This window comes from Moschus berezovskii, chromosome 2 (genome assembly GCF_049115385.1).
Source record: "Moschus berezovskii isolate FMDL1 chromosome 2, NW_MosBer_1.0, whole genome shotgun sequence".
Lineage (NCBI taxonomy): Eukaryota > Metazoa > Chordata > Mammalia > Artiodactyla > Moschidae > Moschus > Moschus berezovskii.
In genome coordinates this window covers 45,893,096-45,920,728 of record NC_142461.1, presented here as the reverse complement: position 1 = coordinate 45,920,728, position 27,633 = coordinate 45,893,096, and the positions used below count along the sequence as shown (strand labels likewise).

General features: G+C 38.9%; 1 protein-coding gene across 1 annotated transcript; it reads right to left on the bottom strand.

The window, feature by feature from the left end:
• Window positions 1-288: 288 nt before the first annotated feature.
• On the bottom strand, window positions 289-27,035 carry SUMO1 (small ubiquitin like modifier 1). The gene is made up of 5 exons (XM_055397524.1): window positions 26,892-27,035; window positions 11,625-11,699; window positions 7,983-8,060; window positions 5,692-5,763; window positions 289-1,119 (listed from the first exon to the last, which is right to left on the bottom strand). The coding sequence occupies exons 1-5, from the start codon at window positions 26,901-26,903 to the stop codon at window positions 1,051-1,053; spliced, it is 306 nt and encodes a 101-aa protein (XP_055253499.1). The 5' UTR covers window positions 26,904-27,035; the 3' UTR covers window positions 289-1,050.
• Window positions 27,036-27,633: the final 598 nt, after the last annotated feature.

Here is a 27,633-nt window from a genome sequence, read left to right as displayed (position 1 = left end):
ATTTATTCAACATACTGGGTAACTGTGTCATATAAATGCACCATACAGGAATATCAAGTTTTTTAAAAAAACAACAGTGAGTATTTAAGAAGGTATTGTTACCTTAATTAAATCCTTAATTCTGAAGGCACTTCAGTAACTTTCAGTGCTTCAAAGTCATGATCATCATCGCACAATCTGGAAAAAATTCTGTACCATGTATGCACAATAATTTCCAGTATGATGCAAAAAACCTTATATTTTAAGCAATTTTTCTTTCTGTACAATTAAAAATAAAATAAACATGGGTACAGTTTTTACAAATATTTTGTTTATTTTAATGAAGCTGGTACAGACACTGTCCATTTAAAACCCATATCCCAGGCCAAAAAGTACAAATAAAGTCAAAAAGAGCAGTGTTCTGTTGTATACACTTCTGCATGAATAATTTTAACTGCTAATGAAAATTAAATCTTTTCTGGGATCTTCTGACAAGATTTTTCTTTCATCTTAAAATGCTTTCTCTTCAGTGAAGCCATCTTTGGAGTTAGTCATTATTCTCTGTCATTTTGACTCCAACTGGATATTTCTCTTCTTTTGGTCCAGACCCTCAGATTTTAAAAGTAGCTTCAAGTTAAGGAAAGGTCATTTTTCCACAGTTCTGTTTTCCAAAAAACTTCCATCTCCCACTGAAAGTCATAGTCCAGGAGTGAAGCAATCACATGATAGAACTTCAGGGCCAATTGGAAAGTCATTAGGAACACTTGCATTAGTTGATCTTATTTATCACAAGCCTACAAATGCACAGTCCTGGAAAAGGCGGGCTTTCTATGCACACATGTAATTTTTAAAAAGGAGACAGTGATATGAAGGGGGCTGAGGTTTGATCACCAAAAATCAGCACAATGAAAAGAAACAATAATGAATAATGGGCACTAGAATTCAAATTACCAGATGTTTTAAAGAGATGGGGTGCCAGTTTTCAACTCTGTTTTGAACACCACATTACAAAAGAACTATTTTTAAAAATAAAAAAGGATTAAGGGGAAAGAAAAAAAATAAAAAGAATATCTAAACCGTTGAATGACCCCCTGTTTGTTCCTGATAAACTTCAATCACATCTTCTTCCTCCATTCCCAGCTGTAAGAGGAAAGAAAAGTGTTAGTAGTAGAATATAAAAGTACTATTTTTTTTAACTGGCTGCAATTATGTGGCAACTGTGCAAAAAAGATACAAAAATAATCCATAGTTATCCTGTTCTGAAACTAACAACCTGGTTTCCTTTAAGCCAAAGAACAGAGAGGTATATTCTTTTTTTCTTCTGAAATGTCGATATGAAATCATTCATGTTACTTTGCTGAGCCAACTTTACTTCCCAGTTTATTCACCATGTAAAATTTAAGTGTTTCTGAAAAGTACCTTAAAGGAGTTTTAAATCTAATGAAACATGTATAGAATAGTTTAAGTAATAGTTCGATGCCATATTTTCTAAAAATCATTTTACTTCCAAATGTAATTACTTGATAAATCTCTTTCTTCTCTTTCAAAAAACCTGACTTCACTTGAAATATATGTGTGTTTTGCCTAGAAAAATACTGTCTAAAGGTTCATTTCTAAGTAGTTCGGTTTGTTATCTACAATTCCTTCTAGAATTTAACTATTATTTTCTTTGACAGTGACCACTCTCAACGAAGAGTTACTATACATCTACTTTTGACACTTCAATTCTATCAGCTTGATTTTTCAGGCCAATTTTCAATTCTTACAGAAAAGGAAAAAAAAAGACCCTTTTAAATGCCTTTTACAGAACATTAAGCAAAATACACGCAGTTATGTGTGAAGTATTCTGGAATGTTTTTCTTAAAGACATTATTAATAATGGTTGCCTCTGAGAAATGGGAATGCAGAGATATCTAGAGTGTATTTTCCATTTTATGTACTTTGGTAGTTTGGTTTTTTAATATTTTTATTTTTAACTACAAGTATTCTTTATTTACAAAATAAAAGTGTACAGAAGGGGGCTGGTGTTGCATAGAAACCCACAGAAGCCTCAATGAAGCTTATAAAGAACTGCAAAATCTGTTGATTCTGGTGTGCAGCCAGGGTTAAAGAACACTGAAACAGGCAGACTGAAAACAAAAATCAGCACTGTTTCCAATGAACTACAGTGAATCACAAAAGCAAATGAAAAATTATAGTTCAAAGGAAAGTTCAAGTCATCTCTAATAAGACAAGTTCTATATTTTATACAGGACCATTTTGTGCAGAATTACAAAATGTGAAAATTAAAATATGCAAAGAAATCTAAAAATAAGTGGATTTAGAATTTTTTAAGTGATTAATTGGTTCTGGTGTCACAAATATCTTGACTGTGATAAAACATATCAATGTTAAAATAATTATTAATTAAAGATGCTATTAAAATTTAATTTTAATTGCACACACAGCCTGGTAAACACTGCAAGGACTAGAATTCCAAACATTACAAGGAACCTTTAAATTGGAAAGGTAGCATATGTCCTTAAAACTATGGTGAATATGAAGCCATCAGCTTTAAGAAGTATATTAGCAGATAAGGATAAATAAATAACAGTACAAAATAAACAACAGTACAAAGAGGTCACTCCCTAAATACCTACTCTCTCCCACTGCCCCATCATTCTTCTAAAAAGGTAAATCTTTTAATGATAGTAAGGGAGGTGTCACTAAAATGTATTAAATAACCTTCTGTGTTGCTGAGATTATGCCAAGCTTTTGTTGTTCAGTCACTAAGTCTGACTCTGCAACCCCATGGACTGCCAACATGCCAGGCCTCCCTATACCTGTGCCTTAGCCAAGTTAAGACAAGTTAATAAAGTGAGTTTGGAATATCGTGTGCCAGACAGTAAGGAAGTACTCAAGAAACTAGCTGGATACTAAACCTACAGGGGAAAGTTAGATGAGAAAAAGGATAGTCACATAGTTTCAAAATATGTGCCCATATATTACTCAATTACAACAGGAAAAATGGTTAACTACACAGGAAAAAAAAAAAAGGTAACTGTTAAACCCAGTGATAAAGGACTTCAGATATTCCAGGTATTACAGTCTGAGAAAGACACATCACCATTTACATAGTAATCCAGCCAAACACACATGATCCAAATCTAGTCATGAGTTAACAGAACAGGGCAAATTGAGAGACTTTCTGGAAAATAACTGGTTTGTATTTCATGAAGACAAAGACAGGCTGACGAAGTTAAAGATAATTAAAGTGAAAATGCAAGTCGCTCAGTCGTGTCCCACTCTTTGCGACCCCATGGACGATAGCCCACCAGGCTCCTTCCTGTCCATGGGATTCTCCAGGCAAGAATACTGGAGTAGGTTGCCATTCCCTTCTCCAGAGGATCTTCCTAACCCAGAGATTGAACCCAGGTCTCCCACACTGCAGGCGGATTCTTTACCAGCTGAGTCACCATGTGTTCATACTGAACTGGATCCTGTGATAAGGGAGAAAACTTATCATAAAAGGGGAAATTGGGACAAATGACAAAATAGTATTCTAACAGTATTAAGTGTCCTGAATTTTAATAACAGTACTTCGGTTCTGTAAAAGAAAACACTTGTTTTTAAGAAATACACACTAAAATATTTAGTAAATGGCCATGGGGTACGCAACCTACTCCCAAATGGTTCAGATGAGACACATGCACACACATATGAGGGGGAGGCGAATAATAAAGAACAGGTAACAAAACGTTAAAAACTGGTAAATCTAGGTAGAAGAGAGTACAATTTTTTGCACCATTCTTGCAACTTTTCTGTAATTTGAAAATCATCACAAAATAAAAACTTTTTAAAAAGATGGAGGGATATCAAAAAGAACAGATGCCAATTTGAAGGGGTTCCCACTAAAGAACATCACTCATACAAAGTATCTCCCTACAAATTACTTATTAATTACAAAATAACTTGGACAAATTGATACAATGATACAGTGGATAAAATGATACAATGGATAAAATATCTGGCAGTTACCATCTTAACTAAGTGACCAAAATTAGTATTACCCATAGTAACACATGGACATCATATAATTCCTGACATGATGCACTTGGAATTTCACAGCTTTACTCAGTGTTGCTCCTACCAAATGTTCAAACCTGAATCTAATCATGAGGAAACAGCAGACAAACCCCAACTGAAGGACATTCTCTTTTTTTTAAATTAATTTAATTGGAAGCTAATTACTTTACATGAAGGACAATCTAAAATACAGTTGGCCTGAATTCTTTTTAAAAACGTCAGTGTAATGAATCAGTCAGTCCTAAAGAAATCAACCCTGAATATTCATTGGAAGGACTGATGTTGAAGCTGAAGCTCCAACACTTTGGCCACCTGATGCAAAGAGCTGTTCACTGGAAAAGACCCTGATTCCGGGAAAGACTGAAGGCAGGAGGAGAAGGGGACCTCAGAAGACAAGATAGTTGGATGGCATCATCAACCCAATGGACATGAATTTGAGCAAACTCCGGGAGATGGTGAAAGACCGGGAAGACTGGTGTGCTGCAAGACTGTTGTGTACACAGGGCCACAAAGAGTTGGACACAACTTTGCGACTGAACGACAACAGTATAATGAAAAACGAAGATTGAGTAACTGTTTCACATGAAAAGGAAGCTAAGAGGCATGATAACCAGTTAGAATGCATATCCTGGATGAGATCCCAGGTTAAGTTAAAAAAAAAAAAGGCAGGTGAGCTATAAAGGACCTTACTGAGACAAACTGCAAAATCACATTATTTTGATTGTATATTAAATTACAGCATTGTATCAAGGTTAAATCACCTAAATTATATAATTTAACTGTGACTCTTAGGAGAACAATAACACTGAAATACTGAGGGGTAAAGAGCCATATCATCTGCAAATTAATATCAAATGGTCCACCAGTAGTGATAATCTGTACATACAGAGAGAATGATAAACACAGCACAACGTGAATAAATGAAGAATCTATGGGAAAGGTTATACAGGAGAATATTATACTAGTCTCAATCACTCAATAAGTTTGAAATGTTTTCAAATAAAAAAGCTAATACTAACCATACATCGTTCCCACTATCAGAAATATCAGAAATGTTATTTTGTATTTGGAGGAGGGGAATCTGTATAAATGTAAATACACACACGCTCTTCTTCTCACATTTTATTATTTTCAGATATCTGGGGGTGGGAGTGAGAATGACGGTAGAGAGGGTGGAATATATAAACAGAGAAATAAAACAATATATTCAATAAAACAAATGAAGGCACAGAAGCATTAAAAAACATAACCCAAAATGACACAGCCAAAAATATATACTAAGCTTCTATATTAAGTTCTCAAAATGGGCCAAAGGTCAAAATCGAATTCTGAAGGTCACTATCACCATGAAAACGTACCCGAAAGCTGCCAAATGTGAGAACCATCTGTGCATCCTTAAAAAGGCACAGTATGTGCCTTATAACCATTTAAGTACTCAATCCCCACTTTTCACCTCTTTTTACTGGCACATTTGAAGGCACTAAAAGGGAAATTCAACCCAAAAGACTCTTTTTCTCTCTGACAAATAATATATCACTTAACTCAGAGAATATTCAAGAAAAGGGAAGTTTAATGGTACCAGCGAACCACATCATACAATGCAAAATTCAAAATATGTCTTGAATTCAAAGAAGAAATTATACTCACTTCTTTTGGAGTGTGATTATCAGCAATTCTCTGACCTTCAAAGAGAAACCTGAGTGAATTCATGGGAACTCCCTAAAAAGACAGAAAATGTACAAATACAAATCTTAGAAGAGACAACAGAAACTTTGATGCACAAAAAGCAAATATGAAAGCTTCAACAGAATGTGTAGAACATAAAACTAGACAGCTAATTCTATCATCATCATTAACTGAGTAAAAACTATTTGCTAGGTACTCCTGATACCAAATATTTTATATACATAATCATAAATTTTTCATCACAATAGCCCTAAAAGGTAAGTATTATCACCCTGTCTTCATTTACAGCTAGAGAATCTAAGGTATAGAGAGGACACACAAGCTAATCAAGAACTGAAGGCCAAATCTGTTCCTAACCCTGTGCATTCTTAACCACTATTCTATATAGTTTCTTCTCAAATCTACAGGCTAACATAAAAATAAATTCAGATATTGGATGAGCACCAGCTACTTGTACAGCTAACTGTACAAGCAAAATTGGTTTTAAACAGACTAAATCACAGAAATTTGGGAAAGCACAGTAGCAAGCCACATAAACTACAGCAAACCTGTGATGGCATTTATAGCACTGTAAGTATCACAAAAGGTATTAAAATATATTTTTCTGATCACTTATTCCACAGAAATAGCTAAAAGAGAATAGATGGCTCATTTAAAGAGAAGTAACTTCACTAACAAGTATAAATCAAGAATCATTCATTTAGTCCACAAGTATCAGAAAGTTCTGCTCAAAAACTAATGTGTTAAGATTTCCGCCATGTTTAAATATTACCCCAAAAAATCATAAAAAACTCACACTATCTTCCCAATATGTACTACACTTATATATACAAGACCGTGCAAACTTACCCTGGAGGTGGTTTTAAACTTTTTCTCAGTTCCCTGACCAGGGATCGAACCTGTGCCTCAGCAGTCAAACTGCAAAGCCCGAAGTACTGAACCACCAGGAAATTCTCTACTTTTAAATTATTTCCAGGGTTATATTAACTAATAAACATAACTTCAAGGACAAAATATTCTTTGATTTTAAATACAGAATCTTTCAAAAAGTAAGTATCTTATATTGCAGTCAAAGTTTCTACAGAAGCAAGTCTATAATATCAAAATGGAAAGATGATTCAGTCTCTCTTGTTGGGTAAGAATTCCATACTTCAGAAAAATTAAGTGTCCCACTGAGTGTGTATCAGCAAATATAAGGAAAAGAATTATCAAGCCTTTGTGAACTGAGTATAGAAACCTTTTCTAAAGACTATAAACTCTGAAGCATAAAAAATAAAGTTAAAAATTATTCCAACTTGATGTTATATTATCTCCCCTGGCACCTTAGGGCTTCCCTGGTAAGCTCAACTGGTAAAGAATTCACCTGAAATGCAGGAAACCTGGGTTTGATCCCTGGGTTGGGAAGATCCCCTGGAGGAAGGCATGGCAACCCACTCCAGTATTCTTGCCTGGAAAATTCCGTGGACAGAGGAGCCTGGTGGGCTATAGTCCATGGGGTCACAATGTGTCAGACACAACTGAGTGACTAAGCACAGCACAGCAATTTCAATTCTGAATCAGTTTAGTTTCCACTTTTGCACTGTTTCTCCTCAATAATCAACTCTATTGTCTACAGATGAGGTAAAAGACTATGTATTTTCTTTGGAGTTACTGTGAAGAGTAAATGACAATGTATCTAAGTACCTATTAGCACAGTGCAGTTAATACACATTCATTTCCAGTTTTAGTTCCCAGCAATATTATTACAAATGTGAGCTAGTTGGGCTCCAATTAATAAGACTTTACTGAGCTTAACAATTAACATCAAAAACAGAAACAGGGAATTCCCTGGCAGTCCAGTGGTGAGGACTGAACTTTTACTGCCAAGGGCATAGGTTTGATCCTTGGTTCAGGCATTAGGATCCCACAGGCCACGCAGCACAGCAAAAAAAAAAAAAAAAAGATGTTTATTGGCTCATTTATCCTAACACTAGAGTGGGTAGCCAGTCCCTTCTCCAGGGGATTTTCCTGACCCTGCAGGGATAGAATCTAGGTCTCCTGCCTTGCAGGCAGATTCTCTACTATCTGAGCCACCAAGAAAGCCCACTATTTTCCTTATCCCAACACCTAAATGATCTCTTTTTCTTCTTGCAAAGTCCTAAATACTAGACCACCAGAGAATTCCCAAAAGATTACTTTTCTTTTGACAAGCTTTCTTAAAAGAAAAATTTTTGATATATAAAGCACTGAATTTAATACTACAATATACAGACCTGTCTTTGACAGTATGATTCTTTGAGTTTCTTGAGATGTGTCGTCATTTTCACTTTGAAGTGAATCTCACTGCTATCCTAAGGAGATAAGAGGAAAAGGATTATCACTCTTTGTGTAAGTTACTTGCTTTGCCTGAAACAAATTATTTAATTACACATATACTACATACAAAAACATACAACTATCTATTCTATTTTCAAAATAAAAATCTAAACTATCACAAATTCCCAAAGGCAACTCAGAATAAAAAGCACCCCCTATAACTGAAATGTCATTAAAGATGGTCAAAAGCTATAAGAGAGACATATACCGTAAAACAGCAGACTGAGACAATTCTTCCTGCCATAAAAAGTCACCACACAGAGTCTGGTTTCTCTGGCATGAGTAAAATGAATAACCTAAGTCACTCAAATTGAAATATGGGGCCACAGATAATTTTCTTCTACCGAAACTGTCAAGTAAACTATCAGGCAACCATCAGAAAAAAATATTGGCATTTGCACACTGTAAAAATTTCAAAGCCAATTCTAATGATTACATAACACATTCATAGATACATATTAGCGGAAGTTGCATGTTTTGTTTATAATTATTAAAAAAAAAAAAGGAATTCCCTGGCAGTCAGTCCAATGGAAAGGACTTGGTGCTTTCACTGCCAGGACTGGGTCTGATCCCTGGTTGGGGAACTAAGATCCTGCATGCTGTATGGTATAGCCAAATTTTCTTTAAAAATAATAATAAAAATAAATTCTCATCCTGTGGATAATTCCAGGAACAGACAAAATTTCTAGAGCAATACCTTACTCCAAAGCTAAAATCATTTCCAGATGATTAAAGAGCTAACATTAGAAAATTTTTTAGTATCTTCTCCTCTTCTTTAGGAAAGACTTTTTTCCTAATTTTGGCATTAGTAAATCCTTACTTTAAAGCAAGATTTTAACTCAGAAACCATTAAAAAAAAAAAAAAGGAGATTGATAAATCCAACTTAATAAAAACATAAACTACCTATCAGTAAGAGACTCTGAAGAAAATATTCACAACATATATAGCAGACAAGAAAAATTAAGTAAATATAAAGAATTCCTACAAATCAGTAATTGTTAAAAAGGTAATCCATGGCACAGGAGAAACACACACAAGCATACCTACTTTACTACACTCTATTTTTTTTATATATATATTTATTTACTTGGCTATGCCAGATTTGTTGTGGCACACAGGATCTTCAGTTGCAGCATATGGGATCCCCAGTTCCCTGACCAAGAAATGAACCTGTGCCCCCTGCACTGGCAGCACAGAGTCTTAGCCATTGGACCACCAAGGAAGTCCCTGTGCTCTCTTTATTGAATTTTGCAGGTACAGAGTTTTTTACAGATTGAAAGTTTGTAACAAACTTGCATTCAGCAAGTCTACGAGCACCATTTTTCCAATGGTGTTTGCTCACTTCAGGTCTCTGTGTCACACTTTGGTAATCGGTAATTTGGTAATTCTCTCAGTAATTCAAATCCTACCCCAGCAAAAAAAGCTCACTGAAGGCTCAGATGATGGTTAGTAGTTTTCAGCAATAAAGCATTTTTTTAATTAAGGTGTGTACATTGTTTTTTTTCAAACGTAACACTATTATACATTTAAACCACATTATAGTATAAACATAACTTTCATATGCACTGGGAAACAAAAGATCCATGTGATTCACTTTATTGCAGTGGCCTGGAACCAAATCCTTAATATTTCTAAAGTATGCCTATAAATCAACAGAATAAAGTTGAGAGTCCAGAAATAAATCCATATATATCTACGGTCAACAGCTTTTAACAAAGATGCCAAGCAATTCAATGGGAAAAAAATAGAACTTTCAATCAATGTTCTGGGAAAAACAGATAGCCATATGCAAAAGAAGTTGGACTCTCCTTCAAACCCATACTAAAAGCATGCAAAAAGTACTCAAAATGATCAAAAACTTAACGCAAGAGCTAAAACCATAAAAACTTTAAAAGAATCTATAGATGTGAATTTTCGTGACCCTGACTGAAGTAATAGCTTCTTATACATGACACTAAAATCACAGCAAAAACAGAAAAAAAAATAGGGATTTCCTTGGTGGTCCAGTGGTTAACAATCTGCCTGCCAATGCAGGAGACACAGGTTCGATCTCTGGTCTGGGGAGATTCCACATGCCAAGGAGCAACCAAGCCCGTGTGCCACAACTACTGAGCCTGTGCTCTAGAGCCCAGGAACTCTGAGCCTGAGTGCCCAGAGCCCATGCTCCACAACAAGAGAAGCCACTGCAATGGGAAGCCCACGCACCACAGAGAGGCCCCCACTCGCTGCAGCTAGAGACGGCCTGTGCAAAGAACAAAGACCCAGCACAGCCAAAAATTTAAAAGATAAATTCAATTCAGTGAAATCAAAAACTGTTTGTGCAAAGGACACAGCCCAGAAAGTGAAAAGACAACCCAAAGATGGGAGAAAACATCTGCAAACCTTCTAACTGGTAAGGATCTAATATCCAAAATACATGTGAAAAGTTAATACAACTCAAAAATAAAGACAAATAATCCAATCTAAAAATGGACAAAAGATCTGCATAGACACATTTCTCTAAAGATGTGCAAATGGCCAATAAGAACAGGAAAAGATATCCATCATTAACCATCAGGGAAATACAAATCAAAAACACAATGAGATACCACTTCACACTCACTAGGATGACTATATATATACATATTTTAAAAAAAGAACAACAAATACTGGGTAAAATGTAAAATATCAAACCTTCATTTATTGTCAGTAAGAATAATGTATAAAATGGCGCAGCCACTGCTAAAGCTGTTTGAAGGCTCCTCAAAAGGTTAAACAAAGTTACTACTATATTAGACCCAACAATTGCACTCCTACATATACAGAGAATTGAAAACATATCCACACAAAAATTATAAAGAATATTCAAAGCAATATTATCACACTGGCCCAAAACTGAAAGATTGGTATAATAATATCCCATGTTTCAGAGAATGTGGGAAAATGGTACTCTCACACTTCCATGGTGAGAGTGTACTTCTGTTCCTTAAAAAAACAACTATGAAGATTCATTCCTCCACTAATCTCCAGCTAACCTTTATTATCTATTAGCATCTCAAACGGAGAAGGAAATGGCAACCCACTCCAGTGTTCTTGCCTGGAGAATCCCAGAGACGGGGGAGCCTGGTGGGCTACCGTCTATGGGATCGCACAGAGTCGGACACGACTGAAGCGACTTAGCAGCAGCAGCATCTCAACAAGGGTCAGTAAGATAAAGATCAGAGTCTGGAGAAACAAGGTGTCGAGAGAGAAAGGGATCAGGAAAAGGCCTGAGAGGCCCTTTTGTGTAAGGCCTCTAGCATTATCACTTAATAGTAGCCACTGTATTTGCCACTGAAGCATGCTAAACAAGAAAAAGTTCTACTAGAAGAAATTAAAGTGATAAGTTGCCTAGTGAAGCAATTTAAAAATACAGCATCACCCTCTCCTACCTCTAACAGATGCATATACAGTAAACAAAACTCCACTTTTCAATAACTTGCCTTAGTTGAATCATTTTTTCTGTTTCAGAAATCATTCACACATTCCAGAGTCAAAGGAGAAAAATAATGAAACTCACCTGTCCAATGACTTTGAGTTTAATATATTCTCCTTCCTTCTTATCCCCCAAGTCCTCGGTTGAAGGTTTTGCTTCCTGAAAGTACATATAAATATAAAAGTTTCTATGTGCTATTTTAATTACTCATCCATTACTCTTAGGGTACAAAATTTGCAACTAAAAATACAGCAAGCATTTATTTTCTCTACCAGTCAATCAAGCAAAAAAGGTTCTAAGTCAATTACTCTCTCAAACAACAGTTCACTAAAAATCAAGAAATAAATCTCTTTTATTATAATCCTACAGTAAAGGTTCTAAAACTTCACCATGCATCAGAATCACTGGAAGGACTTGAAAAAAGGCAGCTGGGTCTCATACCCAGCTTTTTATTCAGTAGGTCTCGCGTAGGGCTATAATATGCACTTCTGACTAATTACCAGGTGGTACTAATGCTTCTGGGCAAAGGAACAACCTGGAAACCATTATCTTACAGTCAACTACTATCAGTCAGAGGAAGTTCTTCCTCCAGGAATCCTTGACCAAACATTTTGAATCCAAGATTATTTTCTTACAACTTATTGGGAGAAATTAATTACCCCAATTACAAAACTGTACTAAGAAATATAAATTAATCATATTAACATAAGGAAAGTCTTTTTAGGAAGGAAAATCAAACAGCAAAGTATTGGCTTAATGTACTCGAGTCAAAACAAATCATTTTATATCAGTTATTATTTTAGACTATCTGAAGCAATATATCCAATTTCAAAAGATTAGGCTTGGGTGAAAAAAAATCAGGAGAATTAAACTGGAATAAGAAAAAAGCCCAAGTAGGGTAAACAGTAATAGGAAAGAGCAAACAAAATTGGAAGACAGAAGAAGAGTATAACCCTCTTACAAATTATACCATAAGAAAATGAAGTTAGAATAAACTAGTTGAAACAACTTTGCCATGAAGTATTAAGAAAGGTAAGCCACTTTTAGTAAAAGGATAGCTTGGTAAATTTTACTTAATGGTGTGATAAAAATAGCTTTCCCATGCACTTTACCTTAGTTTGGCAACCATATCATTCACTTATTTAAATATATACTTCTTTATTATTCATACTAATTTCAAGCTGCTAATCTACTCTTGGTAAGAACTGTTGTTGTTTAGCCACTAAGTCATGTCTGACTCTTTGCAAACCCATGGACTGTGGCTCTCTTCCCGTGGATTTTCCAGACAAGAATACTGGAGTGGGTTGCCATTTCCTTCTCCAGATCTTCCTCATCCAGGGATCGAACCCGAGTCTCCTGCATTGGCAGGTGGATTCTTTACCACTAAGCCCCAGGGAAGCCCTTTGGTAAGAATACAACCAACTTACTTAAGAATATACAATAAGAATTCTGTATACTTAAGAACATACAATCAGAATATTCTTTTAAGAATACACAATACTTCTGTAATTCAGAAGTAACAGGGGCCATTACCTGTTTATTTCATGTTTTGACTCGAGTACATTCAGTTAGTAACTGAAAACTAACAAACTCTTTAACATTCAAAATTTAACAAAATATATTAAACTAGAAGTAGCTTTTAAATTTAAGATACAGGCTAGAGTCCAGGAAAATGCTTAGATAACAGAACTGACTTCATTAGTATGAATTCTTGCCTGTTTATCATTCTGCAGTACTTTCAACATTTGCTGACTACTGCATTTTATGGCAGCTGGCAAAATTAACCTTCTTTAGTGAGACAATATTTCACCTGAAAAGTAGAAGACTGTCTTTAAACACTCCCACAACCACATTCCTCTGAATTTATATTCAAAGTAAACAATTCCTTCTTCCTTTAAGTACTGAGAGAGGACAAGGACAATTTATTCCATGCAGTGAAAGGCAATAAAGAGCAAAGAAGCCCTGAGTCCTCTTTAACTGAGAGAAGGTATGTTAAGAAGCTTTACCTGCATTTCCACAAGGAAGAAAACATCCCCCTCCCAGAGGATCAGCAATACATCAGCACAATGGGACTGACTGTGCTCCAGTGTTTCCTAGACAGAGGATACTCAGAACAAAAGAGTTCTTCCCTCTTCTCCAATCCATCCTCCACACTGCTTCAAAATTCTTTCCAAAGCATAGCTTCTCTGACTGTATGTTTGTTTGCATGCACTCCAAGTCGTGTCCAACTCTTTACGACCCCTTGGATCATATGAAGCCCGCCAGGCTCCTCTGTCCATGGGATTCTCCAGGCAAGAATACTGGAGTAGGTTGCCATTCCCTTCTCCAAAGGATCTTTCCAACCCAGGAATTGAACCTGCGTCTCTTGTGTCTCCTATATTGCCAGGCAGGTTCTTTACCATTAGCGCCACCTGGGAAGCCCCCCCCTGACTGTATAACTACCCCATCAGAAAGTATTAATAGCTCCCAGTACTTTAAGGCCTAGAGAAAAGTCCACAACATGGCATTCAGTTCCTCCAGTACCAGCCTTAACTCCCATTTTTCTCTCACCACTTTCTTTACAACCCAAGGATTTGGTTAAATTGGACTCTGTGCTGTTCCCTGAACATGTTTATAAACTTCCATCTTCAGCCCTTTGCTGTCCTTGTTTCCTTTACCTGTAATACACATCCTCCCTTTACCATAACCTCTCTTGAAACCATCTCAGGGAAACCCATCATCGGAAGCCCAGTATGTAAAAGAACTCTTCTGGGAACCACATCTCCCCTCAACTATCCAACTGGGATTAATATTTTCCTTTAATGCTCCTATTGGCAGTGTATTCATATCCTTTAAAAGGCATTTATTCTCAATTTAAAAACATTCTCCCTTTACCATCATCTCAAGTTGTCCTCATATTTTTCTTCAGACTTCTTATAAGTTCAGTTCAGTTGCTCAGTTGTGTCCAACTCTTTGCGACCCCATGAACCGCAGCACACCAGGCCTCCCTGCCCATCACCAACTCCCGGAGTCCACCCAAACCCATGTCCACTGAGTCGGTGATGCCATCCAACCATCTCATCCTCTGTCATCCCCTTCTCCTCCTACCCTCAATTTTTCCCAGCATCAGGGTCTTTTCAAATGAGTCAACCCTTCTCATCAGGTGGCCAAAGTATTGGAATTTCAGCTTCAACATCAGTTCTTCCAAAAAACACCCAGGACTGATCTCCTTTACGATGGACTGGTTGGATCTCTTTGCAGTCCAAGGGACTCCCAAGAGTCTTCTCCAACACCACAGTTCAAAAGCATCAATTCTTCGGTGCTCAGCTATCTTTATAGTCCAACTCTCACATCCATACATAACCACTGGAAAAACCAGAACCTTGACTAGACGGACCTTTTTTGGCAAAGTAATGTCTCTGCTTTTTAATGTGCTGTCTGCTGCTGCTCCTAAGTCACTTCAGTCGTGTCCAACTCTGTGCGACCCATAGACCGCAGCCTACCAGGCTCTTCTGTCCCTGGGATTCTCCAGGCAAGAACACTGGAGTGGGTTGCCATTTCCTTCTCCACTGCATGAAAGTGAAAGTGAATTCGCTTAGTCGTGTCTGACTCTTCGCGACCCCATGGACTACAGCCTAGGGGGTTGTGCTGTCTAGGTTGGTCATAACTTTCCTTCCAAGGAGCAAGTGTCTTTTAATTTCATGCCTGCAATCACCATCCGCAGTGATTTTGGAGCCCAGAAAAATAAAGTCAGCCACTGTTTCCCCATCAGCATTTGCTATTTCCACTTTTACTCTCAACGCACTGCCATCAGGTTTATATAATACCCCACCATTCCACTTGACACTTCACCAAGGTTACTAGTTCAACTTCTTACTGCTAAACCCAAAGGACAATCTAAAGTCTTATCTTTAAACAAAAGACAATGATGACTCCTTCAAACTCTCTACCTTTGGCCTCTACTATTCTATTGCCCCTCATCTCATCTTGACCACTTCTTTAAATGGTGGTGCTCCTCTGGGTCCTAAGTCTTTAAGCTTCTTTTTCTTCGTCTTCCTGCTGCTGCGTCGCTTCAGTCGTGTCTGACTTTGTACGACCCCATAGACGGCAGCCCACCAGGCTCCCCCGTCCCTGGGATTCTCCAGGCAAGAACACTGGAGTGGGGTGCCATTGCCTTCTCCATCGTCTTCCTGGGTGACCTACAATTCCAACTCTCTCTCAGATATTAACCATTCTCAATAACCTGACCACTTTTCTGAGTTTCACTCAATTTATCCAAGAGCTTGAACATTTATCTCCACTCTGGATGTCTCCATGGGTAGCTCAACTTAAGTGTCCAAAACTGAGTGCATTACTTCTAGCTCCTCTTCCTGAAAACCAAAACCCAAAAAAGACGACAACTCCTCCTGGATTCCCAATTACAATAAATGTTTAACACACATTCAACTGCACACAACAGAAATTTAGTAGTCATCACTGGCTACCTTCCTCTCCTAAATCTCACACTTAGTAATTCACCAACCTGACAACTATATCTCTCAGTGACTCTCCTCCTCTATCCCACTGCCTTATTTCAGGCAGTCACTGCTGCTCATGAGCAATACCACCATGGCATAACAGATGCCCCAAGTCTAGCTCCCTCCAGTTAACTCTTCCCAACTACAACCAGAGCCATTTCTCTAAGACGCACCCTGATCTGCGCAGAATCTTCAGGATTAAGTTCAAACTCCTTAGCTGACACAGACTGGCCCTCCGTGTGCTGGTCCCTGCCTACAATCAAGCCTCATTCTCCTACCTCTCCTGTTAATGATATTCTTTGCTCCAGCCACAATGAACTATCTACAACTCCTTAAACATGGCACTCTCTACCTTACCTCCACCACCCCTGTACATGTTACTCACCTCGGCTTGGTATGTCCTTTCTTACCCTATTCCCCTTTGCAGGCCACTCAAGCATCACTTCCTACAAAATCATTTCCCAGATCACCCTCTTAAATGTTCTCATACTGCCTACTTTAATTTTATTATAACCACATGTCTGCATACCTGTGTTTCCCACAGGATTGAGTTCCTTACTGACATGCCTTATTCTTTGTATTTCTGATCAAGTACAGTGTCTAGTATTTTAAAGATACTCAACATGCTTGTTAAATTAACATTTTCTGTGACAGTTTTGTATGTCTTGACTTTCCTACAAGTTTACAAGGAGGTGGTCCACGTTTTTCATCTTTATAGTCTCTATACTGACAGACACCAAGCAATTATTCAATGTTGGCTGAATGAAGTTGACAGCACTATCATCTGTATCATACCACAACATCTTACTAATGTTTCATACGTCTACCGTACACAGCAGTCAATACAAACAAAATCCTTTCAGCTTTTATATTCACAGTTGGGAAGAAGAGGTAATTCACTTCAATTTCACAAGAACATGTGAACACTAGAATTTGAAATTTCTAAAAATACTGCCACTTTCCTCAGTCACTCCACTTTGGCAATCTCTTCCTAACTCTGAAGCACTAGAGCAATGCCATCTGTACCCACTTGTTTAATAGCCTCATGCTTGCCCAATGCAGTCATCTAACTTTTCATGTGCTTTTTTTCCTTCAACAAACTAGTCTGGAAAATGAGAAGATCTTGTACAGAAAAAAGGCCAAAGTTTGTCTCTAGCGATCTCAGTGTCTTTTGTATGCCTTCTTTCCTTCTCTCCCCTGCTTAAAAAAAAAAAAGAAGCTGCCAATATAGAATGGTATGGCACACTAGTCACAAAACACTGAAAGCATTCAGCACTGGACCCAGAACAGTAGGTCATCAGAGAAAAGAGAATCCCAGAGAGGGCTGGCTGATTAGGCTGGGAAGGTTACACAGTCCCAGAGCAGAAGAAACTGGTAATGTAAAGAAAAGTAAAGGAACGTACAAGATCAAAGGCAAGAACTGGAAACCTCTAAATTTTCAGGTCTGTGTCATCTAGAGATTGAATCATGGTAACCAGTATGGTAGAAAAGAATTTACCAGACACCAGGCACTATCAACTCTTCTTACCAAGATATAAATGTTAACAGCCTAGAAATAGAAGATGGCTGGATCTGACAAGACGAACAAGACAGGAAAGGACACAAAACACAACAATCCTCATTTACAAATGCACAAAATTCAAGAAAAGAATTTTATTGTGCCATTTCAAAGTCAAAAGAACAAAAACGTTGCTAAAAATCTCTATGACAATCCGTATGTTGACAATTCAATCACAGGGAAAGAGCACCACACTTAACTACTCCCAGCCTTAAACTGACCCTTTCAGTTGTACAAGGATTGTTCATTCTTCTGAAAGAGGGGGGATTCTGAGGAAAACCAAAAATAAAGACTTCATTTACTCTTATTTGATGACATTAGCAAATCTGTTCAATTTTAAAAGTGCAACAACAGTATTCTGGTTATGTTAAAAGAAAGAAAGTCACATATTGAGTGACTTCCCTGACAGTCCAGTGGTTAAGAATCCAAGCTCCCAATGCAGGGGGCACAGGTTTGATCACTGGTCCAGAAACTAAGATCTCACATGGCATGGCCAAAAAACTAAAGTAAATCTCTGTTAGAGATATATATTGAAATATCTGTGGATGAAATAATACAAAGTCTGTGACTAGTTTCAAAATGATGTTATGAAGTGGTGTGGGATCATGTAGATGAAATAAGATAGGTCAAGAGATAGGTATATGGGTATAATTATATATACAATAAATTTTTTCATAATAAATCACTTAAAATGCCTTCAAAGTTTCCAAAATTTCTTTAACTGTAGTTCTTACTATATGTCCATTTATTTCATTTTATTTCCTAATAAAGAAAGCTCAACAAAAGATTAAACTGGATGATTCTAATAATTACACCCATTATTAAAAGATACAGAAACCCAAATTACAATAAAGTCATCTCCCTCATACTTCAGCAGATTTACCACAATTCTAAAAGCACACACTCATACAGTTTCAGCTCATGCTTAGTTCAGTTCAGTCGCTCAATCGTGTCTGACTCTTTGTGACCCCATGAATCACAGCACACCAGGTATCCCTGTCCATCACCAACTCCCGGAGTTCACTCAAACTCATGTCCATCGAGTCGGTGATGCCATCCAGCCATCTCATTCTCTGTCGTCCCCTTCTCCTCCTGCCCAATCCCTCCCAGCATCAGAGTCTTTTCTAGTGAGTCAGCTCTTTGCATGAGGTGGCCAAAGTATTGGAGTTTCAGCTTTAGCATCAGTCCTTCCAGTGAATACCCATGACTGATCTCCTTTAGAATGGACTGGTTGGATCTCCTTGCAGTCCAAGGGACTCCAAAAGCATCAATTCCTCAGCGGTCAGCTTTCTTCACAGTCCAACTCTCACATCCATACATGACCACTGGAAAAACCATAGCCTTGACTAGACGGACCTTGGTTGGCAAAGTAATGTCTCTGCTTTTTAACATGCTATCTAGGTTTGGTCATAACTTTCCTTCCAAGGAGTTCAGTTCAGTTCAGTTCAGTCGCTCAGTCGTGTCCGACTCTCCGCGACCCCATGAATCACAGCACGCCAGGCCTCCCTGTCCATCACCAACTCCCGGAGTACACTCAAACTCATGTCCAAAAAAAAAAAAAAAACTCATGTCCACGGAGTCGGTGATGCCATCCAGCCATCTCATTCTCTGTCGTCCCCTTCTCCTCCCGCCCTCAACCTTTCCCAGCATCAGAGTCTTTTCCAGTGAGTCAACTCGACGCATGAGGTGGCCAAAGTATTGCAGCTTCAGCTTTAGCATCAGTCCCTCCAATGAACATCCAGGATTGATCTCCTCTAGAATGGACTGGTTGGATCTCCTTGCAGTCCAAGGGACTCTCAAGAGTCTTCTTCAACATCACAGTTCAAAAGCATCGATTCTTCGGTGATCAGCTTTCTTCACAGTCCAACTCTCACATCCATACATGACCACGGGAAAAACCATTGCCTTGACTAGACGGACCTTGGTTGGCAAAGTAATGTCTCTGCTTTTTAATATACTATCAAGGTTGGTCATAACTTTCCTTCCAAGGAGCAAGCGTCTTTTAATTTCATGGCTGCAATCAGCATCCACAGTGATTTTGGAGCCCAAAAAAGTAAAGTCTGATACTGTTTCCACTGTTTCCCCATCTATTTCCCATGAAGTGATGGGGCCAGATGCCATGATCTTAGTTTTCTGAATGTTGAGCTTCAAGCCAACTTTTTCACTCTCCTCTTTCACTTTCACCAAGAGGCTTTTGAGTTCCTCTTCACTTTCTGCCATAAGGGTGGTGTCATCTGCATATCTGAGGTTGTTGATATTTCTCCCGGCAATCTTGATTCCAGCTTGTGCTTCTTCCAGCCCAGTGTTCCTCATGATGTACTCTGCATATAAGTTAAATAAGCAGGATGACAATATACAACCTTGACGTACTCCTTTTCCTATTTGGAACCAGTCTGTTGTTCTATGTCCAGTTCAAGCTACCTATGTGCAAACTTAAGGAGACACTACTAGACATTTGGAATAAATGGACCAGACTTAGCTCCATAAAGTTATGGACCAGACTTAGCTCCATAACTTGGAAGTTTATGTCAACCTGTCAAGACACTGGGACTTCTGTAAATTTACTTTCAACCCTACAATTGCAGTTTAACACCAGACAAACACAGACAACTTTTCAAGAAGTAAAAATTATAACTGAAAATCCCACTGGTTGTATATGCCCTACTCTCTGCAGCCATACTGTGAACCTATGCAAAGCCTAGAACAAACTGTCTCCATTTTATCCAGAAGTATAGCATGCAAATGTAGAGGTATGGCTGCTGCTGCTGCTAAGTCACTTCAGTCGTGTCCGACTCTGTGTGACCCCATAGACGGCAGCCCACCAGGTTCCCCGGTCCCTGGGATTCTCCAGGCAAGAACACTGGAGTGGGTTAGACATTGTTAATTACCTATCCAATATCCATGTCCCCCTTCTTCCTAAATTTGCCAGTGGGGGGTGGGTGGGTGGGAGGATTCTAAGCTTCTCTCATGGCCACGTGATGTGGTGCCGGCCATGGAGATATAAAGCGACATACTTTTTCCTGGTATATACTTTTTGGCATACTTTTTCCCTTTTTCCATTCCTTTCTCCTGCCTGGAACAAAGAAACAAAGTGACCTTGCCCAAAAGGAGATTACCTTTTCAGTGAAGACATCTGCTAAGGCGAAAGGAGTAAGACGGCATAGTGGAACTGTCTTACCATCCCTGAACTACTTATGTCTGGACTTGTTTCATTAGAAAAACAAACTGCATACTTGTTTAACCTACTATGTATCAGATTTTCTGTTATTTAGTTCAGAAGCAATCCGAATTGACATAGAAGGTGGTCTAAATGGGAAGCATTTGGCTTATGTTAAAAAACAGCTCCTAGAAAACCACCTCAGTGTGTATCAAACTGCAGAAGAGATAAGTAAATTGTGGTATAGTCACACAATGGAATGCAACATAGTAATGAGATTTAACAACAAACTACACACAATAATACAGACAAATTTCCAAACAATGCTGAGCAAAAGAAGCCATACACAGAAGCACACACTGTATGATTCCACTTAGGGGAGGAAATGGCAACCCACTCCATTATTCTTGCCTGTGAAATCCCATGGATAGAGAAGCCTGGTGGGCCACAGTCCATAGGGTCACAAACAGTCGGACATAACAGAGAAACACACACACTCAGACACACGCATACAATCAGGACAGTCATTCTTAATCTGGGTGCTGGCTGCATGGATGTGATCAGTTTGTGAAAATTTAGCAAACTGTACATTTATGTACATTTTTTCATATATGTATTAATCTTCAGTAAAACATTTAAAAATATCTGGCCTTAGCTATTGAGAACAGTGGGTCTAGCAAATAGAACTCCACCCTACCTTTCTTCAGGTCTTTTCCTTCAGATTCTCACTAGCTCAGTAAAGGCAATCAAATACAAAAAGAATGGTCAAAATATAAAATATAACAAAGACAACACAACTTTAAATAAACTAAAATCATGTTATAGGAATTCAAAATAATTTAAACTGTAAGACTAAGTATTCAATAATAGGATCTGTGCGACCTTACCCACATGACTTTTCTAAAGCAGAGTATCAGAGAATTACTAAAAAGAAAAAAACACAAGAACCACACAATTTCAATAAATTCCAAAATGAAATACCAAACATGACTCTGAGAAAATTATCCGTGGGGAATTCCCTGGCGGTCCAGTGGTTAGGACTTGACGTTTCCACTGTCCTGGGTCTGGGCTCAATCCCCTACTGCCTTATTCAGGGAACTAAGATCCTGCAAACCACGTGGGATTATTATTATCCATACAATCCCAATGTCCTGGAAGAAGCAAATGATTCAACTTTGGAGATAAAGTTACTAGTTCTATTGCTAATAGAAGTAAAGACCAAGAAGGTATGCAAACATCATAAAAGGAAAACTACTGCATGACAATCCTTCGGCAATAACAAAACATAAAGGGAATTGAAAGAGGAGGAGGATAATACCTGCTGGTTCATATTTTTAAGACAACCTTCCAGTTCTGGGGCTTAGAATGGTGCCTGGGGCTTAGAATGGTGCCTGGAACACATTGACATTCAATAAATACTTGTTAAATGAATGACTCTTACCACTCATTCCTTTAAAAACTTTTACTAAGTATTCAGTTACTGCTGGCACTTCAGGAAAAAAGGGTGAGTAAAGCCTGATTCCTGACCCTGGAAAGCAAACAGTGTAATGGAGAAAGGCACTTAAACAATTGTAACACTATATATAAAAGCTATAATATATAATATTATTCTAATTGGTATGGGGGGGAGGCTAATGAGTATCAAGAGACATTTGACAACTGCTTTAGTTTTGAAATCTGAACTACTGCACTAACACTCATAAGTACTCTAACCATAATAATCACACTCAGTTTTAAAAATACTACTAAATAATGTTCACATTTTATTTGAAATGTTTTACTATAATCAATAGGTTTGCAACATCTACTAGCAGCACTTCATGTATCTATCTGTCAGGGAGAAGACAGAATATATCATTCCTCTCCTGGGGCATGGAATACTTAACATATGTATCATTAACTAAATGCTCAAGTCATAGCATCTGTGTAACATATTTATTCTACGAGGTAAGTAGTACACATAATTACGAACTTCAATATACACCTAGTTTATCATATTATTCTGCCATCTCAGGCTAACAGGAAGATCAGCAAACACCAAAAACAGGGAGATGTAAATAATGCTGCAAGGAATAGTGCTATCCTAACAAAAGAAATACAATTAGTGTGGCAGATTAAAGATAACTGCAAATTCTTTGTTACTCTTCCCATTAAGAAATGGAATCTAGATGTCTTTTCCTTGGTGACTATAGTTAATAACACTGTAGTGTGTATTTGAAAGTTGCTGAGAGTAGCTCTTAACACAAGAAAAATTTGTAACTGTGTGTGTTGATGGATGTTAACTAGACCTACCCTGGGGATCATGTCACAATATACACAAATCGTTACAATGTATAACCTGAAACTAACATGTCAATTATATCTCCATTGAAATAAATAAATGCCTTTCCCCTGAATTTAAGTTGAACTTAGCGATTTGCCTGACAAACAGAATGCAGAAGTGACTTCCAAAGTTAGGTTCTAGGAGGCTTGGGGATTCCACCCGAGGTTCTCTGGAACACTGTATTGTGAGCCCTGAGCTGCCAAAAGTCTGAATATCCTGGGGTCCCTGTGCTGAAGAGAATACATGACAAGACCACTCAGAGAGGCCTTGAGACTATATGAAGAACCCATCCATTACAGTCCACAGTCACATGAGCAATCCCAGCAGAGGCCCCACACATCAAGAAGCACTGATGAGCCCAAACCACAGAGCCCTGCCAAAATTGAAATTTATGAGCAAAACAAGACTGTTGTTTTAAGCCATTAAGTTTTGAAGAAGTTTGTTAGGTACCAGTAGATAGCCGAAATTACATAAGGCTTCCAAATCCTTGACTAAAGATAAAAGGAGCTCAATCAATCACTATCTGTCTCCCTCTCCACCCCTCCTCTCTCTGAGGTTGGGATGGAGAGTAAACCTGCTACAACAGATCCAGTTAGCATCTGAACCAAACCACTCATCCAATTATTACAAATGAACAGACCTGAACTGAAGAGCTGAAATCCATGTTGTCTTTCATGATTTGAGCATGGAAAAGAAACACTATAAATGTGAATACAGAGAAGAAAGAAGGAAAAATATTTGTACAAATTATCTTTACCAGTCTGACACTGGCATCTGGGTCTATATATTGTGCTCAGTTTTGCTGCAAGGTGAAATCAGGCTAAAAGTAAGCACACCATCCAATCTCTATTGTTGGTTAAAGGCTATTCCTTAACCTTTTTGAGGGATTGTGTACCCCTAATGAAAGTTATGGATCTTTTCTCCCTAAACAAATACACATGCAAAAAAAACACAGATTGCCATAAAATTTCAGTGGATTTTCAGCCCTTAGGATTCATGATCCTCGGGTTCAGAATCTGTATTAGAGGATTATTCAACAATGATCCACTGGACAATGCTAGCATTGTTATAATTATGAGAAATTATTTACCTCAAATTTCAAAAATAATCAATGTCTATTAATCAATGCAGAACACAGCAATTCAAGTTTTGCATGACTTTAACATCCACCTATTTTAACCTGAAATTATTGCTCAATTCCAGTATCTTCACCACAGACAAAAAACCCTCTGAGAAGTGCCTCAGAATATACGTTATTCTAAAACAACTCGGTTGATATTAAGACTGTCTTCTGGGGACTGTGGTCCAGTCTCACGCTGCTGGTATGGCGCAGGAGTAACTTGGGATTCTCATTCATAAGCCTCATCAGGGTAAGAGTTCAGCTTCTTATCTCTTTAAATCCTTAGCACTACAACACTAAAATTGTACTGGCTCCTGATTATTAATAATGATATTGGTTGATCAGCACAGAGCAACAGTTCTTAAACTTTATAGTCTCAGGATTCCTCGATTCCTCTCAAAAATCATTTAGAACTCCATAAAGCTTTTGTTACATTGGCTGTATCTACTGAGGTTTATCTGAAATATGTTTTATAAACATATAATTCATTTTAGGATAATAAATCACACTGCTACTTATGAAAAGTATTTTAATAGTAACAATATGAAACACCTGTAAGGATATGATGATACCCTCATTAAATGGTACTGTGTACATAAAATACAGTTTCTTGAAAGTAGCAATAAAGCATCAATCTTAGGAAAACTTTTTTTTAAAACAAAATTAGTAAGAAAAGTGGCACTGTTCTGCATTTTTGCAAATCTCTTCAATGTGTGGCTTAATAGAAACCAGCTGGATTTCCACATCTGCCTCTATGTTTCAATCTGTCGTGATATCCCAGGTCATGTCAATCTTTAGAAAACCCCACTAAACACTCATGAAAGAATGAGAGTGAAAAAGACAATGTCCCAGTATTATTGTGAAAATAGTTCTGGCTACCTGTTAGTGTCCCAGGTCCTTTATCTCTTCAAGTTTCTCTTAAATAGCTGGAATTGAAACTGGAGCAATACATTCTACAATTTACTTTATAATTCCTTCTGTACACTGCTCTTTCCTCAGACTACACAGTAAATTTCAACATACTTTCTAGCCACTTCTGAGCATCAAAATAAAAGGCTGATGAAATAAAGCATTTACACCTTTCTTTCCTCCCTGGAAATCAAGTAAACAACTACCTAGGGAGATAGTTATAACTCCATTCCCATATCAATTTGGGAGTTAATCTAGACTATTAGTAAGAAGATCCACTCAAAACTAATCTAGATTATGGTTTAACCTTATAAATGTACCTTTTGGGCAACAGTACAAACCCACAAAAGCGTCACCTGCTTTCACCAAGTGGCACAAAAATGAACTGGGTTAAAAGCCGAGGGAATAGGGTGTTAAATTTAAAAAGTTCAAGTACACTGTGGAGTTGAATGAGAAACAGTTTTCTAAATAACTATCACTAAACAAGCAAAAGGTTCAAAAATACTTTAAAAAGTCAAAGTCATCTAAGCAAACAAAACGAAGGCCAGACAAAAACCCTATAAAGTAAAAACTAGCCATAAACATTTTGTTGTTTAGTCGCTTAGTCGTGTACGACTTTACAACCCCATGGACTGTAGCCCTCCAGTCTCCTCTGTCCATGGGATTTCTCCGGCAAGAATACTGGAGTGGGTTGCCATTTCCTCCTTCAGGGGATCTTCCCGACCCAGGGCTCAAACCCGCGTCTCCTGCCTTGGCAGGCTGATTCTTTACCGCTGAGCCACCAGCGAAGCCATCAGCCACAAACAAGGTTAACTGGAAATGAATGAGGAAGAAAAACTCACCACGGAAAATCGAACACTCCCGATTGAATGCAAATCCCAAGTAAATTCCCGCTATTAACACTGAGATGGGGCACTCTGCTACAACACGAAGCTTTCTGCAAAGGTTCTGCAACTGCTTCACGCACACGAAATTTTCCTATCCTTTTCCTCAAAGGATCTTCAGGTTAACTCCCAGATGAAATGCTTTCTGTAGCTCTAGCAGTTTCGTTCTACTTTGTTTCTTGGTTATTCTGAGTGCTCTCTTCCAACTGGAGAGCTACTGAACCAATCCCGAGTGAGAAATGGGAAAGTACAAGGAAAGAGGCGACAGCTCTGCACCCCCACACGGAGAAAGACTCAGAGCAGAGCAGCGGCGGCCTAGCTGCAATCCAAATGGAAAGCGGAGCTTTCGAGGTTCTCAGCAACACGAGACAACGTCTCCCTCCCTCCGCCCCCACGTCCCACTTCGCGACTATCTAAAGACCAAGAATCAAGGAGTGGAGTCCACCCGCTTTTCAGGGCTACAGAGCCTCCGGGGCAAGGATTCTCTCCCGTTACATAACTGGGGCCTAGAGCCCTGCTTCTGCAGTGAGTCCTCCGGAGAGGCAGGCGGGCGGGATCCTCAGGGACCCTCTTGGGAAAGTGGAAACTGGGCTCTGCACCTGGTCCGCCCCGGAGAAAAGAACGAGGACGACTGGAGGGAGGCCGCGACCAGAGGCGCTGGGGCACAGGGGTGATGAGCCAGCCCGGAGAGGGGCAGAGTGGCTCCTAGAGGCCCGCGGCAGGCCCGGGCGTCTCCTGCCCTAGTCTACTCCCCTCCCTCTCCAGCCCAGTCCCCACCGGCCGCCCCCTCCCCCAGTTCGCGCTCCCCTCCCCCGCGCCTCCATCCCTGGCCCCAGCCGAGTAGCAGGCAGACCTGCAGAGTAAGACCTCGGCCACCGCCATCGGATGGCTCCCAGACCGGTACCTGGTCAGACATGGTGACGGTGGCTTCCCCCGGGGGTCTCCGCACACCAGCGGCCTCAGGTAGGTAGAACCTCGCTCCGGGGTTTACAAATCCGTCTCTCTACCCGACAGCACAACACCGCTGCTGGAGGGACTTCCGCTACGCCTTGCGTCACTTCCGCTACGCGCAGTGAGGTCGGAGAGGAAAAAGAGGAAAGGCGACGCGGGAAAAGTAGTGGGGGGCAGCGAGGGGCGGCGAGTGGTGGGGTGCTCCCAGGAGGCTGGAGGACTGCGAGCGGGCTTTAGTGGTGGTCGCACAGATGAATTAATCACCGCAGCACCGAGATAGGCCTTGTGCCTCGGTCCCGAGCCCATCCTCTGAGGAAAAGTTTCTGGTGCCCAGTCTCTATTTGGAACCGTACTGACAGCGCAGCCTCCGACACCTTGCGCGTTTCTGAAGGCTGAGCCAAAGTACTTCTATTGTCTACTTCTGGCCTTGCTCATCTACCTCCCTAAATAAACTGGACGGAATACCAATGATTCTTAGCCTGGAGGTAACATTTTCGGTTAACCAACCCTGGCCAAACACACTGACCTTAATTTAAAACAAACAAAACATCGCATTGGGCGGGATTTTGATGGCTGCTGATGAAAAAGATGCTCCTGAAACTTTAGGAGCATCTTTAGCTCCTAAACTGGTAGTGCGAAGAAGCTGATTCCCACCCTTGACTTGGTTGTTTTGAGTTAATGAATGGTCTTTCATT